The 25,060-nt window shown below is 43.5% G+C and overlaps 4 protein-coding genes across 14 annotated transcripts in view; 1 reads left to right on the forward strand and 3 right to left on the reverse strand.

Annotated features, from left to right (window-relative positions):
• unc13a (unc-13 homolog A (C. elegans)) overlaps positions 1 to 363 on the forward strand; it is a 35,233-nt gene extending 34,870 nt beyond the window's left edge. For 8 of the 10 annotated variants that reach the window (XM_026345893.1, XM_026345891.1, XM_026345895.1 and 5 more), the window contains one exon: positions 50 to 363. In XM_026345893.1, the coding sequence (XP_026201678.1) occupies positions 50 to 338 (289 nt within the window). In that variant the 3' untranslated portion in view covers positions 339 to 363. The remainder of the gene's footprint in view (positions 1 to 49) is intronic. The other 2 variants (XM_026345894.1, XM_026345892.1) reach the window with 1 other exon arrangement.
• Positions 359 to 15,233, reverse strand: si:dkey-110c1.10 (unconventional myosin-Vb). The gene is made up of 35 exons (XM_026345901.1): positions 15,108 to 15,233; positions 14,364 to 14,474; positions 14,093 to 14,261; positions 13,129 to 13,273; positions 12,854 to 13,010; positions 12,615 to 12,758; positions 12,433 to 12,514; positions 12,196 to 12,303; positions 11,972 to 12,084; positions 11,591 to 11,859; positions 11,395 to 11,476; positions 11,115 to 11,255; positions 10,873 to 11,004; positions 10,602 to 10,685; positions 10,402 to 10,518; positions 10,213 to 10,310; positions 10,025 to 10,111; positions 9,618 to 9,938; positions 9,249 to 9,405; positions 8,858 to 9,097; positions 8,525 to 8,734; positions 8,308 to 8,401; positions 8,032 to 8,180; positions 7,715 to 7,924; positions 7,483 to 7,586; positions 7,273 to 7,387; positions 6,820 to 6,916; positions 6,505 to 6,630; positions 6,067 to 6,218; positions 5,734 to 5,823; positions 5,352 to 5,484; positions 4,962 to 5,259; positions 4,413 to 4,587; positions 4,248 to 4,328; positions 359 to 4,162 (listed from the first exon to the last, which is right to left on the reverse strand). The coding sequence occupies exons 1-35, from the start codon at positions 15,132 to 15,134 to the stop codon at positions 4,001 to 4,003; spliced, it is 4,980 nt and encodes a 1,659-aa protein (XP_026201686.1). The 5' UTR covers positions 15,135 to 15,233; the 3' UTR covers positions 359 to 4,000.
• Positions 15,234 to 15,511: 278 nt separating this feature from the next.
• Positions 15,512 to 22,922, reverse strand: mbd3b (methyl-CpG binding domain protein 3b). Of its 2 annotated transcripts, none has more exons than XM_026346211.1 (7): positions 22,799 to 22,922; positions 19,754 to 19,913; positions 18,403 to 18,540; positions 18,115 to 18,205; positions 17,566 to 17,743; positions 17,048 to 17,200; positions 15,512 to 16,967 (listed from the first exon to the last, which is right to left on the reverse strand). In XM_026346211.1, exons 1-6 carry the CDS (start codon positions 22,810 to 22,812, stop codon positions 17,053 to 17,055), a joined length of 729 nt encoding a protein of 242 aa, XP_026201996.1. In that variant the 5' UTR covers positions 22,813 to 22,922; the 3' UTR covers positions 15,512 to 16,967; positions 17,048 to 17,052. The 2 variants fall into 2 exon arrangements, with proteins under 2 accessions (XP_026201996.1, XP_026201995.1); XM_026346210.1 differs by lacking the exon at positions 22,799 to 22,922 and adding an exon at positions 20,971 to 21,347.
• Positions 22,923 to 23,044: 122 nt separating this feature from the next.
• On the reverse strand, positions 23,045 to 24,914 carry LOC113151922 (cytochrome b-c1 complex subunit 10-like). The gene is made up of 3 exons (XM_026344793.1): positions 24,781 to 24,914; positions 24,124 to 24,263; positions 23,045 to 23,356 (listed from the first exon to the last, which is right to left on the reverse strand). Exons 1-2 carry the CDS (start codon positions 24,828 to 24,830, stop codon positions 24,143 to 24,145), a joined length of 171 nt encoding a protein of 56 aa, XP_026200578.1. The 5' UTR covers positions 24,831 to 24,914; the 3' UTR covers positions 23,045 to 23,356; positions 24,124 to 24,142.
• Positions 24,915 to 25,060: the final 146 nt, after the last annotated feature.

A 25,060-nucleotide genomic window follows, 5' to 3' on the forward strand; every position in this document is an offset into this window, starting at 1 on the left:
GGTTGTTGTTGTTGTGTTGTTGTTACCTCGTTTCTTCTCTCCATCACAGCACCCTCAGCAACGAGGTGGGCCCCGAGTGCTACGAGCTGCAGGTGTGTGTGAAAGACTACTGCTTCGCCCGAGAGGACCGCACTGTGGGCATGGCCGTCCTGCAGCTGAAGGACGTGGCCTCCAAAGGCAGCGTTGCCTGCTGGTTGCCACTGGGCAAACGCATCCACATGGATGAGACGGGTCTCACCGTCCTGCGCATCCTCTCCCAGCGCAACAACGACGACGTGGCCAAGGAATTCGTCAAGCTCAAATCTGACCAGCGCTCTGCAGAGGAGGGCCGCAGCTAAGAGGCTAAACCGAATTTAACCCAACGCGTCTGACGCTCGACGTTGCCACCTAGTGGCCTGGAGCTCTGCTGAGCCACTGCTAGCCACTGCCCTGATGATCCAATGTTGTAAAAGCACAGATAAGACAACAGTCACCACACGCTCCGTGCTGTAAATACATTCATTTCAGTGGTAAAGACTTCGTGCAAAGCAAAGCATCACTTTGAGTTTCTTCAAAAAAAAAAGCACTAGTGTCTTTATTGTTACAGATAATATCAACCATCCTTTTAACGAACAATACATACTAGTAGAGTTTATTCATAGAGTGTATATCTATTTTCCTCTCTCAGCAGAGGTGAGTCATGCCATCCTCACATACACACCCACACACACACACCCTATTTAACTGGTCAGGGTGTGAAAATATCTTGTAGCCTTTAATATCTTGGCGTCCTTTCCCACTTTTCTCTGCCTTTATTCCTTACTCTTTACCTGTCCCTTTTCCCTACTTTCCAGTTCCCCTTGTCCCTTCCCCGGCCTGCATCCGCTCGTAGAAGCGACCGCAAGTGCCAACTGATAATTGCTGAAATATGCCGAGACCCGGCCTCAGCAGAGCAGGACCAACTGCACCACTGACCCATTGACAACGATGGCTGCAGGGCCTCAAACATTCCAGATATCAGGGTGGGGAACACATGTTGGGAACAAAGCACTATTTAATTATGATAATTTTAATATTTATTTGATTTCTTCCAAATTATATTTATATTTGAATGATATATGCTGTAGTATATTCTATGAAGGACATATGTAAAGATATACAGGATTATTCAGACATGCGGTACTTGAAAGATTGTCCTTGTCTGTCTTTATGTCCATTTATTTGGTAACAGAGCACACTGCCTAACACCCTTAATGCCTTGTGTCTCGTTGACCCTCATACAGTGTGTCTGTCTCCTTTATAGTGACTGTAGAGAGAGAAACCTGATGATAAAAACATGCATTCAAGCAGTGCGGTTCATCAGAGTAAATGTGTGAAGTGTGAATGTATGATCTGTGGTTGAGCAGATTTGCGGCGCTCACATTGTGCGAGTGTGTTTATATGTTCCCACGTTGACCTCATGTAGCCACCCGTGTTGCCTGTTACCTGCAAATGTAATCACGGAAAGCCATCGCAGAGAACATCATATTCATCATATTCAGACTAGATTTTGGAGGAAATGTCTTCTACTTTGGGGAAGGTGAACCTTATGTCTTCTGGTGGGGATTTCCATCATCTTTGTGATACTGTAAACATTCCACGGCTCGACAGCCCTCGACTATGTGCGTGACAAGAAGACTGCCAGCTTTTTTTCTTTGGTAAAAAAAATATTTCAGAAATCAAAATCTGCATGTAAGAAGGTGATCGAGAATACAACACTGAGACCCTGTTTTGCAAAAGCAACATCCTCTGATGTAAAATGTCTGTGTGGGCTAAAAAAAACGCACACCCTGCACCCCAGGGAGAGCACAAACCACTAATGATCTACCACCCGTGATCCCTAATGATCCAGCTGCAGGTGCTGCAACCTAGATCCCCGATACCAAGACGTCAGACCTCTGCTAAAGGGCTGCAGATCCAGACCAAACCAGGTCTTGCTCTGACATTTAAAAGAGGGCCTATAATTTAGTCTTTAACTCTAATCAGTGTCGCGTATGAACACGTAGTGTAGACAATGTAGAAGCACAGGGTCGTTGCTGCACCCATAATAACACATTTATACTCAGATCTTGTTCGTTTGTCTTGAAGTAATTGTTTATAAAGTTAAATCAATGACATATTGTTTCAAATCATCCAGCAGTTGAATAAAATTATGGTCAATTTCACGTGACACTGAATGTTTGAATTGACTATTGACTTTCCGATTTGATCTGGACTAAATGCCCTTTTTAAAAACGTGTCATTTATCTATAAGAGATTTATATGCTTAATGCCAATTTAAAAAGTATTCAGGTGAGCAAACAGTGATGATCAGGGTCTTCAAGTTTAATTGTGACAGGGTGTTTTGCTTCAATTTCTTTGAGTTGACACTAATGCAGACCACTCCCCTTAAAACACTTGATCGTAACAGAATAATTTCAAAGGCCACCCCATCCCCCTTTTGAACACGGTGTAAGAACTGAACTCTATGCATCTAATCTATAAAAAACTATGTAGATGAATCATTTTTAAAGCAGTCCTATAATGTTTACATTGTGAATTCTTCTAATTATATCAGCACAAGTGTTTTGTCTGATATGTTGTAAATGCTGTCTCTCTCCTGTAATGGGCCAAATATCACAGCTGTAGTAGAGCTGATTAGAGACTGAAATTTGTTTGTGCACCTTTTCAGCACAGAGGAGAACAATCTGGACCAGAGAGATCGATTGGTTGTTGTTGTTGTTGTTGTTGGACATTGCAAATAGCTCAGATGAAACACGTGTCCGACTATGTGAAGTGACATTTGCTGCTCTTTTGTAGACTTGAATTTTGCTCTGGGCAGTTGTAAGAATTTAGGTATTTGTGGGCGCCCAAACTGGAAATGTAGCTATTATTGATACAAATATGGACAAACAGAGGAACCATGTACTTATTGGAGTTGAGTAACAACTATTTGTACAAAATCTGATGGTGTGATTGACTTGATTTAGTGACAAACTTGTAAAACTAAACTAAACACATTGGGTCCCTCTCTGGTGTGTGCGCAGTCTTTTTATTGAAGACGACGTCTGCACAGTGTTTTAATTACTTTAAATAGCAGGTACACAACTGTAAGATAGCTGGAAACGCCACGAACAAATCTTTTCTTGCTGTTGACAATGATACTTCAGTTGAGGAAATTCCTCCTCCGTCAGAGGCTCAGTTCGCCTGCTAACAAGAATGCACGCAGAAGTTAAGGACAAATGTAGAAGCACAATGAAAAGCACAGAAACACAGAGTGGACAGACATGCATGATCTGTCCTGTTCTGTCCAGCTGAGCAGGTCACACAGACAGACAGACAGCTGCACAGCGATGCTGGTCCTGTACTTCCAGAAAAGGTGCATGATAGGAACAATAAAACAAAAAGGACAAAAAAAAAAAAAAGTATTGTGCCAGCACGCATAATTATTTGATGTTAATTGCCAATTGTTGTCTTCTTGATTTTGATATTTCATTATTGTTTTATATTTTTCAACTTGTTGTGAATATATAAATATGGATTACTGATGATGTGTAGTGGTACAAAGTACTCGCATGAGAATTTTTTTATACACAAGATGTTTCTAATTTTTTGTTTTTTTTTTATTCCGGTTGTTCTTATTGGGGGTTGAGGTTACTGAGACTACAGACTGTCTCATTGTGTTTCTGCTTCCAATAAAATTAAAATGGGAAAAAAAAGGAGCTTCATTTAATTCCTCGTTTCTCAAACTGCCGGCTGAGACTTAGCTGGAGGCCTGTGAGCGTTCATGTAAACTGAAGTTAGCTAGGATGTACATATTCTGATCCTCTAGAAGTCACAGATCAATCAACTGAAAATAACAGGATTCAAGTTTTAAATTAACAAGATATCCTGCTTGTTTTTTAAATGTCAAATGAGTAGATTTAGATTTGGAGCTGAATTTGCTATAATATTGGTATATTTGCTTAAAGAATCCAGCTGGAGAGGACATGCTTCCTGATTTCTAGGCTTTGCGAAGAAAGGAGATCTTGAGGGAGTCTGGGATGACTAACTGCTCAGCATGGACGACAGTGGGAGGCAAATAGGGGAATGTGACAGGAAACACTCTCCTCACATCCATAAGGATCTGTGGAGGATGGCCGTCGGAGCGTTGTTTCAGCAGCCCCTAGAAAAGAGCACATAGACCACATGCATGATACGTTCTCTTTTACACTGATAAGCACATCAAACCTCGCAAGTGCAGGAAGTACCTGGACAGAACGGATAAAGTTCAGTGTGACTCTTTCATCCAGGTCACTGTGGGGAGTGTAGAGGGTCAGAATCTTTACAATCTGAAATAAAAGACCAGCAGTCAGTTAATTACAGCGTTAGGAAGACAGTGTTTCATCTGATAGGCTGATGAAAGAGGGATCCACCTGCTGGCTGGACAGGGCAGTGCAGGTTTGAACTAGGGCCCGTGCATCAGCTTCCGTCTTCTTCCCTGCCTGCAGCAACTGAACTGCCTGGATGAGCGGCTCCAGTGTGGCCACTGCACCCCCTGCCTGCAAAGAGCGGCTCCGCAGCCATTCCTCCAAAATGCTCACGTTGTAGCTGCATGCAAACAGGCACAAAACAGACAGGCCTATTAATATCTACTCAATCGTTCTACGTAGAGCAAAACATAGAGGGAGGAGGACACAATGAGATGAAGACTGGAGTACACTGCATTAAAATGTTGCTTTATAATGTTTTTCTTTTTTTTTTTTTCAACAATTGAAGATATTTTTCATTTGTTGCTTCTTTTTATGGGATAAATCTTCATTTAAATTAAACTAAATTCCTATTGTACAGACAAAATGTCAAGGATTTGTGGGAATAAACTAGTAAAAACTGTCTCAACACAGTGTATGTGTAGTGAAACCAAAGCTGCACATCTTTGAATGACACCAGTGACATTACATTTTACATCCTCTGTATGTTTCTACCGTATCTGCATGCCGCGACTCCAGCTGCACATGTCTTTCCTCAGCAGCAGGCTGTTCAGAGCAGAGGCAGAGATGAGGTAGGTGAGCTGGTGGAAGGCCTGCTCTATCAGCGTGGGGGGAAGAGCCTGATGAGACAAGGCGGTGTGAAGGGCTCCAAGCTCCCTCAGCACTGATGCCATGGTGGGAGCATCGCCGCCCACAGTCCTGGGGTCCGAGCCTGCTCGTTTCCTGGATGTTCCCAGCTTGACCGCAGAGCCACACAGACCAGGGATGGTCTCAGCTTCCAGAAGAGCAGGAACTGAGTAAAGGGGTATAGAGAGACGTGAGACAACAGGAGCAGCTGAAAGGAAAGCGGCAATAGTATCAGTATCGTCTTCAGTGGAGTGGTACCTATGATGTTTTGCAGGTGTGTCTCGGTGATGGAGAGGAGCTGCTGATAGGCCTGGATACAGAGGTCACTCAGGGCGCGAATCAAATCACTAATGTCGGCCGTCAAGGGAACGAGTTCATCTGAGCCAAGGGTCTAAATCCGATGATACAAGAATAAAGTGAAAACTACTGCGAACTTTTGATAGTTTGAGGTTTAATAAGTACACAGCAACTCTTACACTTCTCTGCAGATTTTCAAGACTGTAACAGTGTGTAAAACTACTTTTAACTTTTGAGTTAACATCTGCTCTTCCACGTCCTATTCTCACTACTAAGATGCTGTCAGATGGAAATAATAAATGATAAGTATAAATAATGTTCAATAAATGACTGTTCATCCTACCGATTTTGGAGAGTGCTGGGTCAAAAGGTCGTGCAGAAGGTAAACATTTTTCAGCCACAGTGCTGTCATGCTTACATCATTACTGTACTTCTGCAGAGACAGGACAGATGAGAAAGGTTATACTGCCATTTGGAGCTGTTATGTGTGTTTAAAGGAGGTACAATTTACAGGGTTTGTTGTGGTTCGTTTTCACCAATAGGAGTCACACAGAGAACAACCCCACAAAAGTTAGCTTCTCTGTAAGCAACAACCCACCTGATGGGATGTGAACTGCCCTTTTGCATTATACGTCAAACATATGGTGCACCGAGCGGGTTCAAAACCCGAGGTTACCTTCAAAGCCGCCTTCATAGCAGTTACAGCAGCGCTACACAGTGAACGGGCACGAGTTTGGTCCCCGCTGCAGTCGGCCTGGCGCACACACAGAAAGATCACGCTGGCAGGCAGACCAGGAGGCAGGGACACAGCGCTGTCAACACGGATGTCTAAAGCACAAACAGAGGGAGCAGTAGTGGCAGATTGAACACGGCCAGGTCATATTTGTCAGCCGCATAGAGCACAGTACAAGTTTATCCTTCTGAGTCACACCACACTCCACATGCATTAGAGAGCTTGTGGACAACTCCCTGAAATTATCTTCTGACACCACCTTTCAGTTGATGTTTCCAATAAGAAATTATAAATATATATAAATAAAAGTATAACACCATCAAATTCTGACTCAGGTGGAACAACAGAGGGAGGTGAAGGTGGGTGACAGTTCAGTCTCACCTGTGATGAGGTTCTTGATGAGTTTGGTTTCATCTCTTTTTCTACATTCAAGCAAACCAGTGACGGTGGCTGGTTTTTGTTGGGTCGGACAAGAGGAGGTCTCTGCAGTCAAAGGCGAGGGGGGAACTGAACATAGAAAAAAACAACAAGTGACAGCCCTGGAACAGCAGTGTTGGTTAAGAACTACTGAAATGTAAAAGAAGATTGACCTGACGAGAGGACATATCAAAGGTAAACCTGTCTGCCCATCTCTTCTCGACCACATTTTAACATCAGCACTTTCAGGAGCAAACTGAGATCTGAGCTGAATCTCACCTTGTGTCAGGAGTCGTCTGAGTGAGACCGTGTTTCTGAGCTCCTTCAGTTCTCGCCGCAGTTTCACACATTCTTGCTCTCTGGCCTCTAGTAGCTCCTGCAGGTCGTTAACAAACATTTAGCATTTTCTGGGTTTTAAGTGCTCTCAACCAACGTGATTTAGAACGACAGATTGCAGCAGAGGAAGAGTGTTTCGGTCAAAATAAGCAGCCAGTTGTTGTTTTTGCATAACTAGACTCCTGAATACAATGGCTCTTTGTAGACTGTAAGGGTTATGTAAGAAAGATGTGAGGGAGATGTGAAAACGGGTAGGAAGTGAAGAAATGAGGAAAGGAAAAAGTGCAACATCGAAATGTGAGAATAATGATAAACAATTAAAACTCATTTAGCCGTTTTTTTGTTTTTTTTTTGTTTTTTTTTAAAACACAGCTACGTTCCTCAGATGCTCCATACCTGCTGCTGTGCAGCAGAACAAGAACCAGAGATTGCAACAGCAAGCTGGCACCTCAAAGCCTCCAGTTCCTCCTCCCACTGCCTGCGCCGGTCACACAGCTGACCCTCCAGTAACCTGACATGGGTACAGGAAGAGATAGAGCTGAATGAAATGCTGAGATAAAAAGAAAAACACGCTAATACTCTCATACGAGTGACCGACAGACTGACTTGTTGGCCACTCGAACAGCATCGTAGGCATGAGCCAGGTCCTCTCCTGTCATCTTCACCACATGGTCTTTGGCCACATCCATCCCCTCCATGAGTTGGTCCTGCTGGAGAACACAGCGTGGCGTCACATTGTCTGAACTCATGAGATCATGTTGAAAGTTGGAATAAGTGCACAGACAATTATTACAGGAAAGAAAAGGTGTGGAGAAACGTTACATGGCCTTCCCCTCACCATTGGACTGTCTATGCTCCACACTGAGAGTCTCCTCTCGGAGGAGAAAGATGTCACACTGATCCTGCGGACTTCTTCTGGGGAAGGTAAGGAGGGTTGGAAGGGGGATGGGGAGAGTGGGCCAAGAGACTGGGGTGACAGCAGGGTAGGTGAGGGAGGCTCAAAGCTCAGACTCTGGGTGGAGTCTGTCCTTCTGTGGCCTTTAGCACGCTGTCATTGGGAGAAAAAAAAAATACAACCAAGATGGTATTTACAGCCAAACTGTATTTCTGAGGAACTATTTCAGAGTTTCTGTAGGATGGGTTGTAGTTATGAACCTCAGTGAGTAAACTCATGTCCCTGAGGTTGTCGTATCTCTGCTCCAGTCGAGCGAACTCTCTCAGGAGACCCTGATACTTTCTCCTCTCTTCATCCAGCTCTGCCCTCAGAGCTGCACTCGCCTCCGACACAGCCTGATGCTGCCACTCTGCACACATGTGAACAAACACACAAACAGAGGAGGAGGAAAGAAGGAGGAGCGTGAGATAAAGGGAAGAGAATCTGCAAAAAAAGAAGACGGAATAATGCAGAACGTACGACGCCAGTAAATCTACCTTCCTGTTTTTTTTCTTGTTTAAGGAAGCGATCAGAGAGCTCGTCTCTCTCCTGGAATAAACTGTCCCTTTCTCTCTGCAAGGCGTGCAATTCCTTAAAAATAAAAAAGAATTAAAATAAACTATTGAACAGAAAAAGAAAAGGAGGAAAACCTTTCACTGCAGACAACAGTTTGGAAATGTGTCGTATTATTCTTTGGTTTGGAGGCCGCAGTACCTGAGTGAGTTGCGATATCGTCTGGGCAGCCTTCTCCTCAGCTCTCCTCCTTTCCTCCACCTCTTTCTCACTGATGACTGGCCACTGTTGGTGTTTTTCATGTTTCTGACTCTCTAGTTTTTGTATTGTGGCCTTCAGAGCCTCCACTTCTGCAATGGCAGCCTCTCGCTCTGCATGCAGGGTCTCTCTCAAAGCAGTGCTCTCTCTGGCCTGGACACACACAAGGAAATGTATTATTTGAAAGAAAAAACAAAACGACTTCTTGACACAGAGATTTTAGTGCTGAAAAGCGTCCTATTGTAGAAATGAATCTCCCTGAAACCCTTCACCCACCTGCTGGTCAGCTCTTAGCTGCAGCTGCATCAGTTTGACTTCCATGCCCTTGTTGAGCTCTCGGTACCTCTCCACTGAGCGGGCCTCGGTTTTGAGCTTCATCAGTTCTCTCTTGGCGGCCCTGCGGCGCACACAGCACTGCATCAACACCACCGCCGCACGTACTCGCCTGTACGCCTCCCTCGCCAACCACCCACGCACTCTCGCCTGAAGCAACACAGCAGCACGCTCCGCCACCAACTGAGGAAAGAGAATAGCGTTTAAATGGTTCTCTGAACAGATCACAACCGCAATGTCAAGGAGAAGTAACTAAAACACAGTAAACATGGACAGACTGAGGTTGTTTTTAATAGTGTAATCAACGGGGCTGCTGAGATTTCTGTACGCTGACCAGTCTGTGTCTCTGGCGTGCCAGTGTGCCCCTGGTGAAGGCCTGGATGGTGATGGTGGCCTGGCGGATCACAAGGAACAGCTGTCTGACCACCACCATGCGGTAGGTCTTCTGGATAACTAAGGCGGCCTTGGTGTAGCGCAGGGTCAGAGCCAGGCTGCAGTCAAAGTGACAGACACGATTTAGATGCAGAATGTTTCCAATTATTATGATATGGTGTTAAAATATATATTGTTCATCCACTGTTTAATAGTTAACCTGGCTGTTTAATTTAAAATAAACCAACTTGTACAATACTGGTACAACCAGGTACAAATACTTTCTCTCTGTGTCATGTACACACCAAGAGATATCCCTCTTCATTCTCACCGTCTGGCCAGAGCTCCTCTGCAGTATCTCTGTATGGTAACCATTGCCCAGAGGATCCTGGCGTATCTGATCCTCGCCAGCCATCCTCTGACCCTGCTCTGAATGATCAAAGCAGCAACGTGCAGCCTCTCCGCTCTCAACCTCTCCAGAAGAGCCACCTGACCAGCGCGGAAAAACACTTTGGTTTTACCGAAGCAGTACTGGTCTGGGTCTGGGATGAGCTGCGGCAGGTTCTGTTTGCATAAGGACTGGACCTGCTCGGGACTTCGAAGCCCTCGAAGGAGAATTCGGTATCTGCTGAAGAACTCCTCATAAGTCCATCTAGAAACAGATATTTAATATAGACATTTTAGAGATTTTAGGTTGTTTGTGTCTGATCATTCTTTTCTTATAGTCTGTACCTTTACCTTGATGGATACCCTGCAGCACTGATACGAATCGTCTCCAGCACTCCACAGGCTCTCAGCTGCTGGACTGTCCTCTTGGGGTCAAACCTGACATGGAGAGGATGGTGTGATAATTTAGTGCACACCAAATTTAGTGCAAAACAATACATGCGCACTTAACTGCAGAGGCGAGCTGAATAAGGACTTACACAAAAGGCTCTTTGAAGTCGTTGGGTTTGATACAGCGGACGTAGTGAGGGGTGGTGCTGTTAAGCGTGTCCATTAGCATCTGCAAGGACTGACGGAACTAACAGGCACAAGTACAGTCCATCATAGCAAAGTGTCGTTAATACAAAACACGTGTGTTCAATCACACAAGATACCAGGAAACAGCTCACCTGGAATCCCACAGTCAGTTTATGCTCCCTGGTGGCTCTTTTCCCAGGGCGAACACCTCCGTTGGCCAAAGAAGGAGCATTTTCCTGCTGCTGGAACAACTCAGCCACCAGCTCAGACTGACACACACAGGCACGAGTTAGTGATGTCCTAGTCACGTGGAAATTAAAGTTATGAGCTTTGAGATGTAAGACATATCCACCTGACTCGCTTTGAGAATGTTAACGAGCTCCTCAAAGACGGTGTCTCGATTCTTGTCTAAGAAGCCGTCACATTCATATTTCACCTGATGGAAAAATGGAGCGGTGGAGAAAGACAAACTGCTTTTAGACAGTCACAAACATCTAAAACAAGTTCCTGGCATATTTAATAAGGGATGATGATGACTATTGGGAAATCCAAACACACATTCACTACAGTTCTCGTACAGTTTTTCTTGAACTGATTCAGGCACGTTGACCTTTAACACTCACCACGTCAGCAAAATGCAGAACAATGAAGGCGCTGTTGGACATGCGAGGTTTCTGGAAGTGCGGATGGGGCTTGCTGGTCAGGTGCTGGTCATAGAGTTTCTGCACCCAGCTCTCATCTGAGCCTTTAGGCATCTGATCATAAACACAGACAATGATCACAGAGACCACAACTTGGCAGATCTTCACTAAAGACACAAACAGAGAAACAGGAAGAAGAAGAAGAGAAGAAGAGAGGGACTGACCCTGCACTCCTCATCTAACAGATCAAACAGGCCCAGCTGTCCCTCTATGAGATTGATACACTGCTGATTGTCACTGAACTCAATTCTGCTCCAGGCCAGCTCCTCCCGGACATACTCCTCCTGCTCCAGGTGGAAGACATGCTGCAGAAAGACAAGGAACGCTTCAGCACAAAGATGGAAATTAAATATTATGGAAGAAAAACGGATTGATAATTTGATTCTGTAAACTCTTTAGGAGAACATGACACACAAGGAGACTGAGAAACATCACATTACTTACTCTGTTGAACTGCTGCTGCAGTTTTTCATTTGCATAATTGATACAGAACTGCTCAAAACTGTTCTGGTCAAACGTCTCAAACCTGCCCAAAAAGGAGACAGCATGGTCAGTTAGACCATCACTAACATTTCTGAAACTTTGAGCGCTGTAAGTCTATTTTTATCCACTACCACAAAGCCAAAGGTCAATCACTGACCCGTAGATATCCAGCACCCCGATGAAGGATTTGACGTGTCCTCTCTGGGCGCGCAGGGCAGAGTTGAGTCTCTGAACAGTCCATGTGAACAGCTGACCATATATGTGCTTAGCCAGTGCGTCTCTGGCCTCTACAGCCTGTCGACCAGACATGGGTTTGGCCAGCATCTCTCCACCTACAGCCAGTCGGCGATGACACAGCCAGTGGGCCATCTGGGGTCCTTCGACTCCCAGGAGTTTAGAGAAGACAGCCAGAGAGTGGTCATCTGCCTGAGAAAAGACAAAGGCCTCAGGTGAACTCTGTGTAGTGTATGTACAGTACTGTCAGAGAAAATAGGATGACAGCTGGGAAAAAAGAAGAGGAGTGCACTAAATGTCTTACATCAATATAACTCCGTTCAGAACTTCTCCCACTAGCTTGGATGTTGACATTACCCAGGTGCAGAATAGCTGAGAGGATCCTGAAAAGCTCCATCTGCTGGTCAGGCTGCACGCCTGCAGTTTCAACATACAAAACAAAGAAGAATGATCCGTTTTCCCTTCACGTCCTCAAACGCTGACTAAATTAATGAAATTAATAATGTGTGTATGTGGGAATTCAAATACCCAAAATGGTGAAAGCACTGCGAGTGCGCTCCAGGTCTGACAAATCATCAGTCCCAGGTATCTGCATCTCTCCCCCTTGGTTGGTGTAGCGGAAATTCTCAGGTGCATCTGGAGACCGTAACAACAGATCAGGCCTCATGCAAACACCCCGTAAGTCATGAAGGCAGTGAGGGCAAAAAGTGTAAATAAGCCAAATCCTGTCAGAGCTGGAGGGTGGTGCCTGTGATGGAGTCTTACCCAGTTTGAGGGATCTCATTTCAGGCAGCTCTCTGGAGGCACACAGCTGGTAGAAGATATGGTAGTTTCTCTCTGCTGACGCCTGATGACACACGTACGTATTAAAACGTGCACGTTTCATGACAGGTGCACTGAAGTGCATCACAAAGAGAGCGAGAGAGAGGAGGGGGTGAAGGATTTACCTGGAAGACCACTCGGGACTTCTCTAGCAGATATGTCCTCATGTTTGCCCCGATGATGTCCCCCTTTCTTCCAAAGCCGATCTCGATGTACTTTCCAAATCGACTGCTGTTGTCGTTTCGAATGGTTTTAGCATTTCCAATAGACTGTAGAGAAGAAGCCAGAATGATTTTTTTGTCTGTATGTTTTAATAACATTAAGTCAGAGGGACATCCTTACTCATAAGCAATAAATGCATCACCTCCATGATAGGATTAGAAGACAGAACCCTTTCCTCCACGCTGGTCTGCTGCGCCGCTCCTCCAACCACAGCAAAGTAACGCATGGTGAATTTGGCTGAAACCGTTTTCCCGGAGCCAGACTCTCCACTGATGATGATCGACTGGTTTTTCTCTTGTCTATAGATGCAAAGAATACAGATGATCAAACTGATGCTACATTGTGATGTGGGCAGTTTGAAAGGCAGGAAATAGTCTTTTCCTTGTTTAACATGACCTCTACTCTCTGACCTCTGACCTTGTCATGGTGCGATAGGCTTCCTCTGCCACAGAAAAGATGTGAGGTTCCATGTCGGCCATGTCCTGGCCACTGTAAGCATCTATCACCTCCTCTCCGTAAATAGGGAGCTGGTCATAGGGATTAATGGCCACTAGTACAATACCTGGAGGGACAAGAAAAATCTATTCAATATAACAGATATCGAGAGCATAATAATCAGCTCATGTTTAACAAGTCAGGATTAGTTTAGTTAGTTTGTTTTATCCATGTGTCCGAATCACATTTCCATTTCCAAACAATTATCATTCAGTAAAGTAAAAAGGCTCCTGCATTATCAGTACACATTCAAGTACAAATCCGAATAAAAAACTCATTTCCTCAACTCAGTCTATCCACTTTTGTCAAAATCAAGCCAAGCACATAGGAATGAGAGTAAAAACACGCAACCCATCCCAGTTTTAGTGCTTAAACTGTAACTTAACACCAGTCAGTGCAGTAAAGAAATGAAACTTTAGAAAGAGTGAACTCAACATGTCCTCTCCAGCCAGAATTGTCTGCTCACCAGGAGCAGAGGTTTTCTGAGGCTGTTAAATTGCTCTATAAAATGTCGGTTTTCATGACCAAACTATACTAATTTACAGTAAACTATAATAGACAGTGGGGGTTTTAGAAAATCTGGTTTAAATGAAGCCACAATCATCTAAAGAACAGAAAATATAGAACATCTCAGACCAGTGGTAGTGAGGGAGTTGCCTCCCTGTCTCAACCTTTGACCTACTGTAATTTAGTTGACATTATGAGCTGTAATTATGCAGACAGAAGCACACAGGAGCTGCCTGTCGCTGGCATCTTGCCAGTGTACAGTATATCTGAAAGACTTTGTCACTTACATGTACGTCATCTCTAATTTTCTGTGTGACATTCATCTCTCTCTTCCTCAACTCTCCCTTTTGCTATTCGCCTTCACCTCGTTAGTGCTCACCACAATATGTGTAGATGCTGCTGTAGTCCAGGAATCGCACCCGGAGGTTGTGCAGGACAGCAGGCTCGTGCAGGAAGCTGAGAGCTGTTAGATCATTCTCACCCTCCAGGATGTCAGGGTTCCCCAATGGTGGGAGATCAGAGGGAGAGTCCAGTGGGTAATGAACTTCCTTTCAAGGAGAAAGTTAGAAGCTCTCATTGTGTCAAAGTTTTACAAACAACTAAACTCGAATCATTGGCGCCGATTTCTGGACAGTGTAACGGTGTCTAACCTTTCCATTAGAGAGTTGTAGCAGGAGATGGTTCTCTCCAGGACTGTAGTCCTGGAGGAGTTGGGCTGAAACCCAAACAGCATCTGGGTCAGGAATCCACACACCTGCACCCTAGAAAAGGGACAGACCGTTTCAGTTTCAGTGGGGGAATAAAGACTTTCTGTATGTACTGGTGCAATGTGCAGTCCAGGAGAGAGGAGACTGTCATTACATTTCATGTTATGTAGCTTCTTTAGCCACTGTTCTGGTATATGTCACACTTCCTGGTCCCTCTCAGACAAAAGATTTTTCACTCATCAGCATAAAAAGTCTCTTAAATACTGTTAAAAATTAACTCAAGTCATCCTTCTCTAAATGACCTGAATGGATTAGCCATTATCAACCCCCCACAAATCGTATGTGATTATGTTATACTTTTTATACATAGTCATAAGCATCAGACTGAGAATTACAGGTTTATACTAGATTGATCACTATGTTTGCAGAAGTATTTCTTTACCATTTTCTTTTCACATTTTCAACAATCAGGAAAGTTTAGACACTAATGAATAAAAATTAACATCACTGTAAAAGTTATTAAACTGACGAACATGCCCCAGGAGGTGGCAGTGCTATTTTAGTCTCATGCTTTTTCTTTATGGATCCACAAATAATAGGAGCTGCAGCAAAGGATGATAAATGGTGTATCACTTTAAAAATGCAAAAAAAAAAAAACAAAAACCTAACAAAGAGAGAAAACCTTACCTTGGTGTACAGCTCCAGTGTAGCCATATTAACAATGTGACAGCGACTCAGGAGACATCATTTAAACATGATTGGGGGTTAACCTCAGCATGTCCCTATGACAGAACAGCTGCTATCTTCTGCTCATCAGCTGCTTCCCATCTCCGTCCGGGTGACGGTATTTATTTTGCACTTTGCCCGGGAACAGGGACACGAAGACTGTCAAGTTAACTGTTAATCTGCAGGACGATGCACTGATTGGATGGAGCCGGACGTCCATTCTCACGCGCAGAGGTAAAAACTACTACAGCCAGGATTTACATACACGAGAACACAGGTTCAACCACAGTTACCAATCCCAATGTGCATCATTACAGTGTTTTCAGTGCTTTAAAAAGAAGAAATAGACCCACTAGCAGCAGACGTAGTGAACTACTGACTCATTTTAATAAGTAATACAATCAAATTCATTTCAGCAATCAGCCTGCTGATATCGAGTTAGGGAATTTCATGATTTCCACTAGATACATCTTTTCACCATCAAACCTTGACGAACAGGGATAAAAATCCAAAACTCATCCTCAGATAATAACAAACAAAAAGACATTAAAAGTAAATCTTCTGCTGTGTCACCAAGTTTGTGCCTGGATTTACAAGGAGGCAGCGTGTGTGTGGTAACATTGACACACTGGGGAAGAGGGGGGTGGGGGAGGGATAAACAAGGACTGAAGACGTGACAGAAACAAAGCCTTGGCACTGAACGGCAATGTTTCGCAACGTCAGTATGCACCTATAATGACAATGAGAGTTAAAAAAAAACAAAAAACAAACAGTAGTAACTGTACAATAGAAAGAGGTTTCAAGTCTATTCTTTCCCACTGTGCTCTGCTCCATCATGTTGGTGTAATGTTTTTAACTTTCCTAATCTTTATGTAGAACAGCAGGGCCAATGTAATCACTTATGGTAAAAAGCACAGCAGCACCCTCTTTAAAATTCAAAGTATATCTCCTTATTGATCAATACTGGACACGACTCACCTGACATCACAACCGACATGAAAAATAATATTTTCTTTGAAATTACAATAAATCGTCGCCTCAGTCCCCTCCAACAGATGTACATAAAATTCACACTCCACCATCTGCATTAGTCACACATGGAGCCTGTAGGTCGGCCCAGAAGCCCATTTAAATTAGGTCAACTCTGCGTAGCCAAACCTCAACCGGTTCCACAAGAAAACCCAAGTCTGTGTGGTGTGCTTTGTGCCAGACTACTCATGGAGTGCATAGTAAAATTCGAGACAGAAACAAAATGCCAAAAATACACAACATTCATTTCCAATCTGCCCAAAACAAAACAGAAAAGCATCCGAATCGCCTTTTACCGAGATAAAATGTTTGGTTTTGACCTGATTGTCACAAAAAATCCAAACCCAGTCAACGCTTTTTTAGTAAAAAATACACTTATCAGACCCCGACTTTGACAAACTGCAGATACATTATTTTCTTAAACTTTAGAAAGTTCATTTGATGTAACTTCTTATTCAGGGTAGTTTTTCTTTTTAAAAGCTTCTAGTCAAAAATCAACTGGGCTAAGAAACAAGATGAGTTGGTTGAGTGGCGCTGAAAGGAGGAGTGCCATGCGGTGGAGTTATTGATGAACGGACACATTTGAGACGTGTTTGGGGTTAAGCCGGGGGAAGACAGTTCTTCAGGCTGTACTGGTGTAAGTCAGGTTTAGGTTTGAGTTGGATGCAGATACTTCAGGAGGGGGGGGGGGGGGGGGGGCAGTTCTTCAGGACTGGACTGCTGTAGGGCTCCTACTGGTCACGGCTGTGTGTGTGCAGGCTTTGAACAAACCCATCCAGACTTCACAGAAACCTGTAAGTACAGATATTGAGGTCTTCAGGTTATACCGGACATATACATATAGATGCTAATATATTCAGTATGTTATTAACCTGTGCTATACGCTCTCCATGTCCTCGCTGCCGTTGCCCTCCTCCTTCAGAGCCTCCCCTTCGTTGGCAGCCTCCTCAACATGGGCCAACATATCGGCCATCAGTGCCTCCTCGAGCCTTTTCCTCACACTGTACACCAGCTCCTCCTGTTTCCTACACATAAACACAACAGGAAGTTGTTGCAGTTGGCAGTTACAGCTGCCGTCAACAGCCACCGAATCAGCACAGAACAGATGGTGTGTTTTCACCATGTGAGGGGTTGAACCAACTCGACTGTTATCGAAAAGATATCATCACGTTCATTTCAAATTTGTCGGATTCCTGTTATTCAAGTGTTTTTACAGTTGTTATTCTGTCCTGCTCACTCAATAGAAGCTAATATTTCAGTACTGACACTGCTTGGACAGGAGTTAATCCCTGTTTTTACACGTCGAAGATTCAAATCTGAGCAAGATCAACAACATCATCATCAGAACACTGTGAAAAACAGGTGAGGGCATTGTTTTGGGGTCACCCACCTGATGTCTTCATCAGTGACTATGAAGGCCTTGCACAGTGGCTGTGTTGTGTTGAGCCAGACACCCGGGTTCTTCTCCACAGCTGCCGACAGCTGGCCAGTAATGGGAGCAGCGCTGGTGTGGAGAGCGCTCGCGATAGCCGACAGGAGAGTCTTGTCTGTGCAGCCGGGACCAACACCTGAGGGCCCAAGAGGGAGGTTACACAAGGGGAGTTGTAGGTCATCATGAAGACAAGAACTAAAGGTAGAAGTGAAGGTGGTGTGCACCTGATCAGAATAAACAAGTGTTCAAGCTTTACAGTTTTCTCTCTTCTGAAGATATAAATATAAAAACTAGGGATCCTCAGATACCAGTACCAGGATCAGATCAGCTACTGCCCTCATGTACTTGCAGCTATACAACTTTATGGCAAAATTACATTATCCACCCACCAGTGGCAAACAGAGGGAGCTATTTTAAGATACGTGATGATGACAAAAGTATAGCCTGCTGCCTGCTCTGCTTCCCTTTATTTAGTCTGAAGAACGACGTTGAGCTCGTGTGTTTTACCTTGCAGGCCTTTGGGCAGTTCCATTGTTTTCACCAGCTCCTCTGCAATGTCATAAGCATTGAGACCACTGAGTTTCTTTTCCCAAAATAACTGCGAACAACAAAGAGAATTCTGTTACAGTAGCTGCAGGCGGTTTTCACAGAAAACACCGGTTCCTGAGAAGAAAAACACTGCTGCTTGGAGCACAGCTTAAAAACAAAACCACGTCTGGTTTTTCCAGTTTCAGAGAAAGTTACAGTATCAGTATCAGAGGTTTTAACGGGAACAGCCTGGCAGAGGAGATTCACCTGTCTGGGCTGGTCGACGGCTTTTTGAGGATCAGTCTTCACTTTGTTGTTAGGATGGTTGGTAACCTTGGTAACGGGCTGTTTAAAGATGGACGCCGTCTGTCTGACTGGCAGTGAAGTGTTCAAGTCCGGTTTACCCTTAAAATAAATTAAAGACACGGTGAATCCAATTAAATATTCTTTAGAACATGTAAACTTTTTTGAATGTGTAAATGTCAAATCAAAACTGAACTGCTCAAAAATCATGTGTGTACTAGATCATCACAACACACACAACACATCACCCTTCTCACATTTAGCCATTGCCCTGTCAGTGGTTGTTAGTAAGACTGTGTGTTAATACCATACGTTTCATGATACAGATCATTTAATAAATTGCAATACTGTAAGCAAGGCGATATATTGTGATTTTTAAAATCTAATACTACGGAAAAAAAGTCCTGTTTTTATGCAGTCGGAATCGATACAGTATCACAGAACCCGGACCGAGATGTAAAACACAGTGTCTGAAATGTTGAGATCAGTGTTGAACTCTGCATATAAATCACTGTGACCAGGAAACAGAGCACAACACAGTAAAGTCATGAAGAAGCAAAATAGATTTTTGAGTTGAAGTGGACTCTAATTGATCGTAAGCTAAATTAAAGCCAATCAGATGCCAATGTGTCTTTGCTTTTACTCTGCTGCCGCAGTTGTTAAGCTTTATGAAGACTCAGAACAGATACTTCTAGACGTGATGCCTTTACTCAGTCAACTTTGTTTTCCCACCACAAACAAGAATAAATGGTTGTAGGTTGTTTTTTTTTTACGCTTCTTGCGCAAATTTTAGTGACACTTGCGTAACGTTGTCATTGAGTCTAATTAACTACTGCATGTATATGAAAATTCGACAGACACAGACAGAGTGGTAAACAGAAAATAAATGCAAAAAGGCCTCCAACAGGAAGGACTTTAATTTGAATCTGACAAGTTCCTCATCCCTGGAGGAGTGGGTGAGCTAAGAAAACACAGATCACACTGGGCACGGGCAGGTACTCAGAATTAATGTAGTTCCATAAATAAATAAATAAGCCTTTATGAGAGACACTAAATGTTTTACTAAGGAGCAGTGCACTGAGACATTATGAACCATCACCATTTTACATCTTCACTGACTTGTACTTTTTGCTTCTCCTTCTCCTTTTTCTGCAGAAATTTCACACTCAGATCTGACTCTCAAATAATAAAATGGCGCACAGCAGCTGTAACGTACCATATAGTAAACATGGTGTCATTTGGCACCGTCTGTAGTGTGAACTCCACCATCACCCGCGCCTGACAGAAAGCATCTGAAGAGAGCGCCTCGCCTCACCTTGTTCTGATTGTTGTTATCATATCGTAGTCTCTGGCGGTTCTTGTTCAGCTTGCTCATCAGCATCTTCCCTGTGCGGAAATCAAAGGAGCTGAGGTCCATCTGGTTACCAAGGTAACGGGCCAGCTGGGGCTTGCTCCGAAACTTCTTCCCAGATGGACTGGCAGGGGAGGCAAGTGATAAGACGTGAGAAAAGCACGGCGCTAGAAATCAGCTCCAATCAAAACAAGCAGGTCAGAAGAGAAGACATCAACACTGAAAACAGAACAGAGATGAAGGCAGAGACACGAAACGGACAGGCCACACTTCAAACACGTACACAGCAGACAGACGACTGCAGAACAGGACCACGGCATGCAACAAGTCAAAAGTGAACAGAAGCAAGGGCACAGTCAAATGAGCAATGACACTATAATCACGGTACTGTGTGAGATGGAGGCGATATTTTATGAACACACTGCCTTGGACCCTGGTCTCTAATAAAAGCTGCACACACAGGTAGCAGGATGAGGCGCAGATATGGTCCTATGTAACAGATAACCAACAAGATCATCATCATCGTCATCATGTGCCTTAACAATAACCTGTAACTATCAGTGAAGACAATGTAAACATGGCAATAGTAACACTTGACCACATGTTTCTGAATGGAAACATTGTAGCTCCACATGTGGGAGCAACAATATCTGCAGCTTGAGCAATGACCAACAGAAGGCACAACTGTGGGTGGATACGTGCTAGTAACTCATGCAAATGTATCTTACATCACACACCACAGTCAACACCAGGAGGACTGTACAGTTAGCCTACCACAAACTATACAACCGACCCGCCTCCCCCCTCTCTTGCCTCTGTTCCTCATCTTGCTCTTCTCCTCTGCTAAATGAAAACAAATCTGGCGATGTTGATTCACTTCAATGGGGGGGGGAAATAAGAGCATTAACTTGAGATCACACTGAGTTTTATTCATCCAAGGCCTCGCCAGGCGTCCCGGCAGTAGCCTGCGCGGTTGGACACACTCGTGTCCCGGTAACTGTGAGAGGAGCTGGCCTGGCTGGCCTTGTTGCCCTGCTGCACACAGACCCCCCTCCCCTTCCCATCTCAAACTTTAGACCCACCACACACACACACACACATACACACTCCTGTCTGATATGTCCGCAAACTCGCCGTCTTGTGCACCCATAAGTTTTGCAAGCCCCCGGTTCGTGTAGTACCTAAAATAATAGACATCGCTTTTTCCAGCGGACAAACCGGACTTTCTGGTCACTTCTTCCATTTTCCAGCCCTTGGGGAGAGCAGTGCAATCCCACCTTTTCTTCTCCATTTCCCACGCGAGTAGCCTATAAATCCACTAAAAGTTAGTGCGAAGAACCAGATTGGGATTTAGGAGACGTGTCGACAGTTTGGGATGGTGGACGGATCGCGTCTCAGGCTTTTGTTTGCACCATCTGACTCCACGCGTCCTGAGCGGAGGGAGCTCCCTGCTGCCGACGGCTCAGCTCTTTGTCGTCGCGCAGATCGCTCCGCCGCGGACCTCGGACCACATCACTACCCGCTCGTCTCGCCGGAGCACGCAAGGCTGCATCCGCAAGGAAGAACATAGGACGCCGGGGTTGTGTCAAGGTACCAGCGTCAGGAAGTCAGGAAATTAAGACTCCAAAATAAAAGCACAGCTTCGTGAGGCGGTACACATGGCGGAGGTTCTAACACAAAGTAGGATTTATCCAGGTGGAAGATTTTAGATTAGCTAAAAAAAAAAAAACGACCTGTATTAAACGAAAACAAAGAAAGACATTTATATAAAAAGCAAGTCATGATTGTTTTGTGACTTCTTCCTTATTAACACAGAACTAGCCCCAGATGAGAAATCCCCATGTTGCACTCACTCTAATAACTTTGCCTAAAGAGGAGGAAAACACATGAACAACTATTCAAAACAATAATACAACACAATAAGAAAGTACGGACATTACACACAAAGGATATAAACATCTTCAATAGTTTGACCATACGCTTAATTTGGACATTGTGGAAATATTTCTGTGAAGGTTAATTCTCAAACCACTGTTTCATGTGAAGAATAATATAGATTGTCTATAATGTTTAACAACTTTCCATTATGATAAAGTAGATTTACATTAACAATGTAATAACATAAACAGAATAACTAGGATATTATTAATTATCCAAAAAACACGTTTTATTATTACATATCTATATATATGTAGATAGATAGACTACAATGAGCTGTAATAGCATCAAGTCAACTAGTTTGTCTTTCTTCTGCCTCTACGAGGCCTCTACGTCGTTCGTCTTTTGTTTTGAAATGTTTTACCACAAGTGTCACTTTCTGTTTTGTCTGACTTGATGCTGGCTGCTGGCGATGTTACACTATGGGAAACATAAATTAGGCTTCTGCTCCAAATAGACCGTCCGTCGAAAATCCCACAGACGCGGTGACAGCAGCCGTGAACAGCTGCATCTACAAGAATCGGTTATTAAATCCAACATAGCGCGGTTCACTTGTGGCTTCGCAGTAAATCTAAATGTGGAAGTTTCATGGCAGCTTCGTGAAATTGGAGCGAGCCGCCGTTTCGCCACAATGCTGCCGTTGTCATCCCGACTTGCAGCCGGCTTTTATGAATGAACAAAGTGCATCTCATTGATCAAACGCGGACACCATTTTAAACGCATGTCATGCATTTATGCTGGCTTTGTCCATACGGCAGCGGTGCATGAAAACATGATGTGCAATGTAGGACTGAATAGCACACCGTCGACGCAACGACTCCATGCTGAATTCAACATTAGCTGCAGAAATCAGGACGATTACACAGCGTTAGGGTAGTGATAAAGAAAGCACCTATTTCCTAGCTAATGACCACAGCATTGCTATTTGCAAATACGAGACAGCGGCGTCCCTGATCGATGATAACATAGTTTCCTAATCCCCTCTGAAAACGACATATCGCGCATTGAATGCTACAGTTTCACTAACCGCCCTCGCTGCTGCTTTTATCAGCCCTCACATGATGTACTTACTCGTTTTTATCCATCTCGAAGACACTATGTGGTTTTCTCCCTCTCGCTATGTTAAATCCCTTCTCCCCTCTCCTCTTTCAGTCCCCTCCCCCTTCGATGGGAGAAATGAAAGACATTATCCACGCAAATTTCGCAGTCTGGCTCATAAGAGGAGAATAATGTCCGGCCGACGCACGCGTATTCTCAGCGTGCAGCTATGTGTGGAATATCTGTAATTCACCACGCATTATGAATTATAATAGCAGAGACGTTTCTCAGCAATTATTTTATTTTAGCCAATTTCTACAGTGCAAATAGCCATGATCACATTTATCACAGGATGCATTTCACAACACCTCTTACCAAACAGTTAAATTAGCAGTTTAACAGTGAGACATCTGCCGAACTGGACACAGTTGGTGTAAATGAAACATTTATTCGATCAGACTTTACACAGAGTGCACATCAAGTCCTAACTCCAAACAAGCCCTCAGTGGCCGATTGTTAAAGCCAAGGTTTCCAATTTAAGCTCTTGTTCTTTGAGCAGTCCACCCATGTACCCATCCCCAAGCTCTGCTCCTGTAGGCAGACACACAACCCATCTATTAGCAAAATGCTAACTGTTTTGTACCACATGCAAAAACATGTTTCAAAAATATAGAACTATTAATATAGTTTGGATTTATCAATATCAATACTGTTCATTCAGAGTGGATATCATAAATATTGGGATTTATACTTGGTATTTACATTGCAATAGTATTATATTATACCTAATAGATGTAGGACTTGCAAGAAAAAAAAACTAAAATAGCTTCATATTGTATGCTAATGTCAGAAATATGACAAATCAATGATTTAATCTTCAATAATGACACCAGAAAGATATTAATATAGTTACAATACTTTGAGTCAGTCCTTATAAAAACATTTTTTTTATATACATTTATCTTTGGCAGGTTCTTACTAAGTTTCTATGTTAAAACAAAATGTTTGCAACTCATGAAGGCCTGAGGCCTTCATGAGTTGTCTTACAGGTTTACTCAAGCTGCTTGATCTGTGCAGTCTACAGTAAGCTTGGCTAGTGAGGAATGCAGATGTCTGAGGCATTTTTGACCTGAGCACAGCTGCCCGTGCAGATGTATGAGCACGGTTCCAACTGTCAGGTGTAAGCAAGTTGACAGCAGATTTAAACAATACTCAAGAGTGTTTATTTGAATGTGCACTGACAACACCTGGCATGACCTACAACCGTCTGCAGAGGATGATGAACCATCCAAGTGGACACTGCAAACAAAGTGTGCTGCAGATATCTTTGTTGTTGACTACAATTACAGTTCACTCACATTTCTTAGGGCTGTAACCTTACTCATCCTTACTGAACTTCCCATTAATGTATGGCACATAGTCTAGAACTAGTCGCCAGTCTGTGAAGTGAATAAGCGCCACTCCACCCGCTGTCCCCCAGGCCACCATGTTTGGTACCCTTCAGGATAGAAAACAGAGGAATAAATTAATGCATAAATAAGACAAACAAACGGTATGCACATATAGTAAGATATAACAAACTTTATTAAGAGCAAATTTTAAAAGCTTTTATATGCAAACGTACCTATTCATTGCTTTTAAAATGCTACCTAATTAATGTGCTGCCTGCACTTTTAATGTGTGTGTTTTTTTACGTAGCAGACAGGTTTACATTGTGCATGGTAACAAAGTAAATTGATTTAAGAAAGAGGACAATTACTAAGGAAACTAACAAAGGTTTTGTTAATGTTTGCAGATTGTAAAACCAGCAGAGGTGTTAAGTAATAAAGTACATTTACTCAAGTACTGCACTGAATGGTATGCTAACCATGCTAACCATAGCAAAACAACGAGGCTAAGCTAAAGGTAGCTGGTCAAACAGAAGGACGTGTTGACAGCATCATTTTCAACACGATAAAAGCACTGGTAAATGATTTCCAGTACCGTGCTCCTGCCTCTGTTGTTATTAAACTTACCAGGTCTTTAGAATAGAAACATACTTGGCACCAACGACTTTATTAATCATTTTTGAACCTTCGTAATCTTCTCTAGGTTGCGCTTGTTGTCGCTGGTGGCTGTGAAGGACCCCGAGCTGCCCCCTCTGATGCCTGTTCTAAATAACCAGCCATTTCAAAGCTTTCTTCCTTGTTTAGTCTCTGTAGTCTTGTCTTTGGCAACCATGTAGTTGTAATTAATCATCGCGTTGATTTTATGAAATCAACAGTACCAGCTGGTGTTACGTATTGAATTTAATAA

Source organism: Anabas testudineus, chromosome 4, assembly GCF_900324465.2.
Source record: "Anabas testudineus chromosome 4, fAnaTes1.2, whole genome shotgun sequence".
Taxonomy (NCBI): domain Eukaryota; kingdom Metazoa; phylum Chordata; class Actinopteri; order Anabantiformes; family Anabantidae; genus Anabas; species Anabas testudineus.

Excerpts from the sequence above, each read along its gene's own strand:
- si:dkey-110c1.10 (XM_026345901.1), bottom strand. The coding sequence starts at position 15,134 with ATGGCTACACTGGAGCTGTACACCAAG. Across the intron at positions 11,005-11,114 it reads TGTTAGATGAGGAGTGCAGG|ATGCCTAAAGGCTCAGATGA; the intron begins GTCAGTCCCTCT and ends GTTTATGATCAG. Across the intron at positions 10,112-10,212 it reads GACTTCAAAGAGCCTTTTGT|GTTTGACCCCAAGAGGACAG; the intron begins GTAAGTCCTTAT and ends TCTCCATGTCAG.
- mbd3b (XM_026346210.1), bottom strand. The coding sequence starts at position 21,080 with ATGGAGAAGAAAAGGTGGGATTGCACTGCTCTCCCCAAGGGCTGGAAA. Across the intron at positions 18,541-19,753 it reads ATAACAACAATCAGAACAAG|GGTAAACCGGACTTGAACAC; the intron begins GTGAGGCGAGGC and ends ATTTATTTTAAG. Across the intron at positions 18,206-18,402 it reads CCGTCGACCAGCCCAGACAG|TTATTTTGGGAAAAGAAACT; the intron begins GTGAATCTCCTC and ends TGTTGTTCGCAG.
- LOC113151922 (XM_026344793.1), bottom strand. The coding sequence starts at position 24,830 with ATGATTAATAAAGTCGTTGGTGCCAAGTATGTTTCTATTCTAAAGACC. Across the intron at positions 24,264-24,780 it reads GTTTCTATTCTAAAGACCTG|GGTACCAAACATGGTGGCCT; the intron begins GTAAGTTTAATA and ends TCTATCCTGAAG.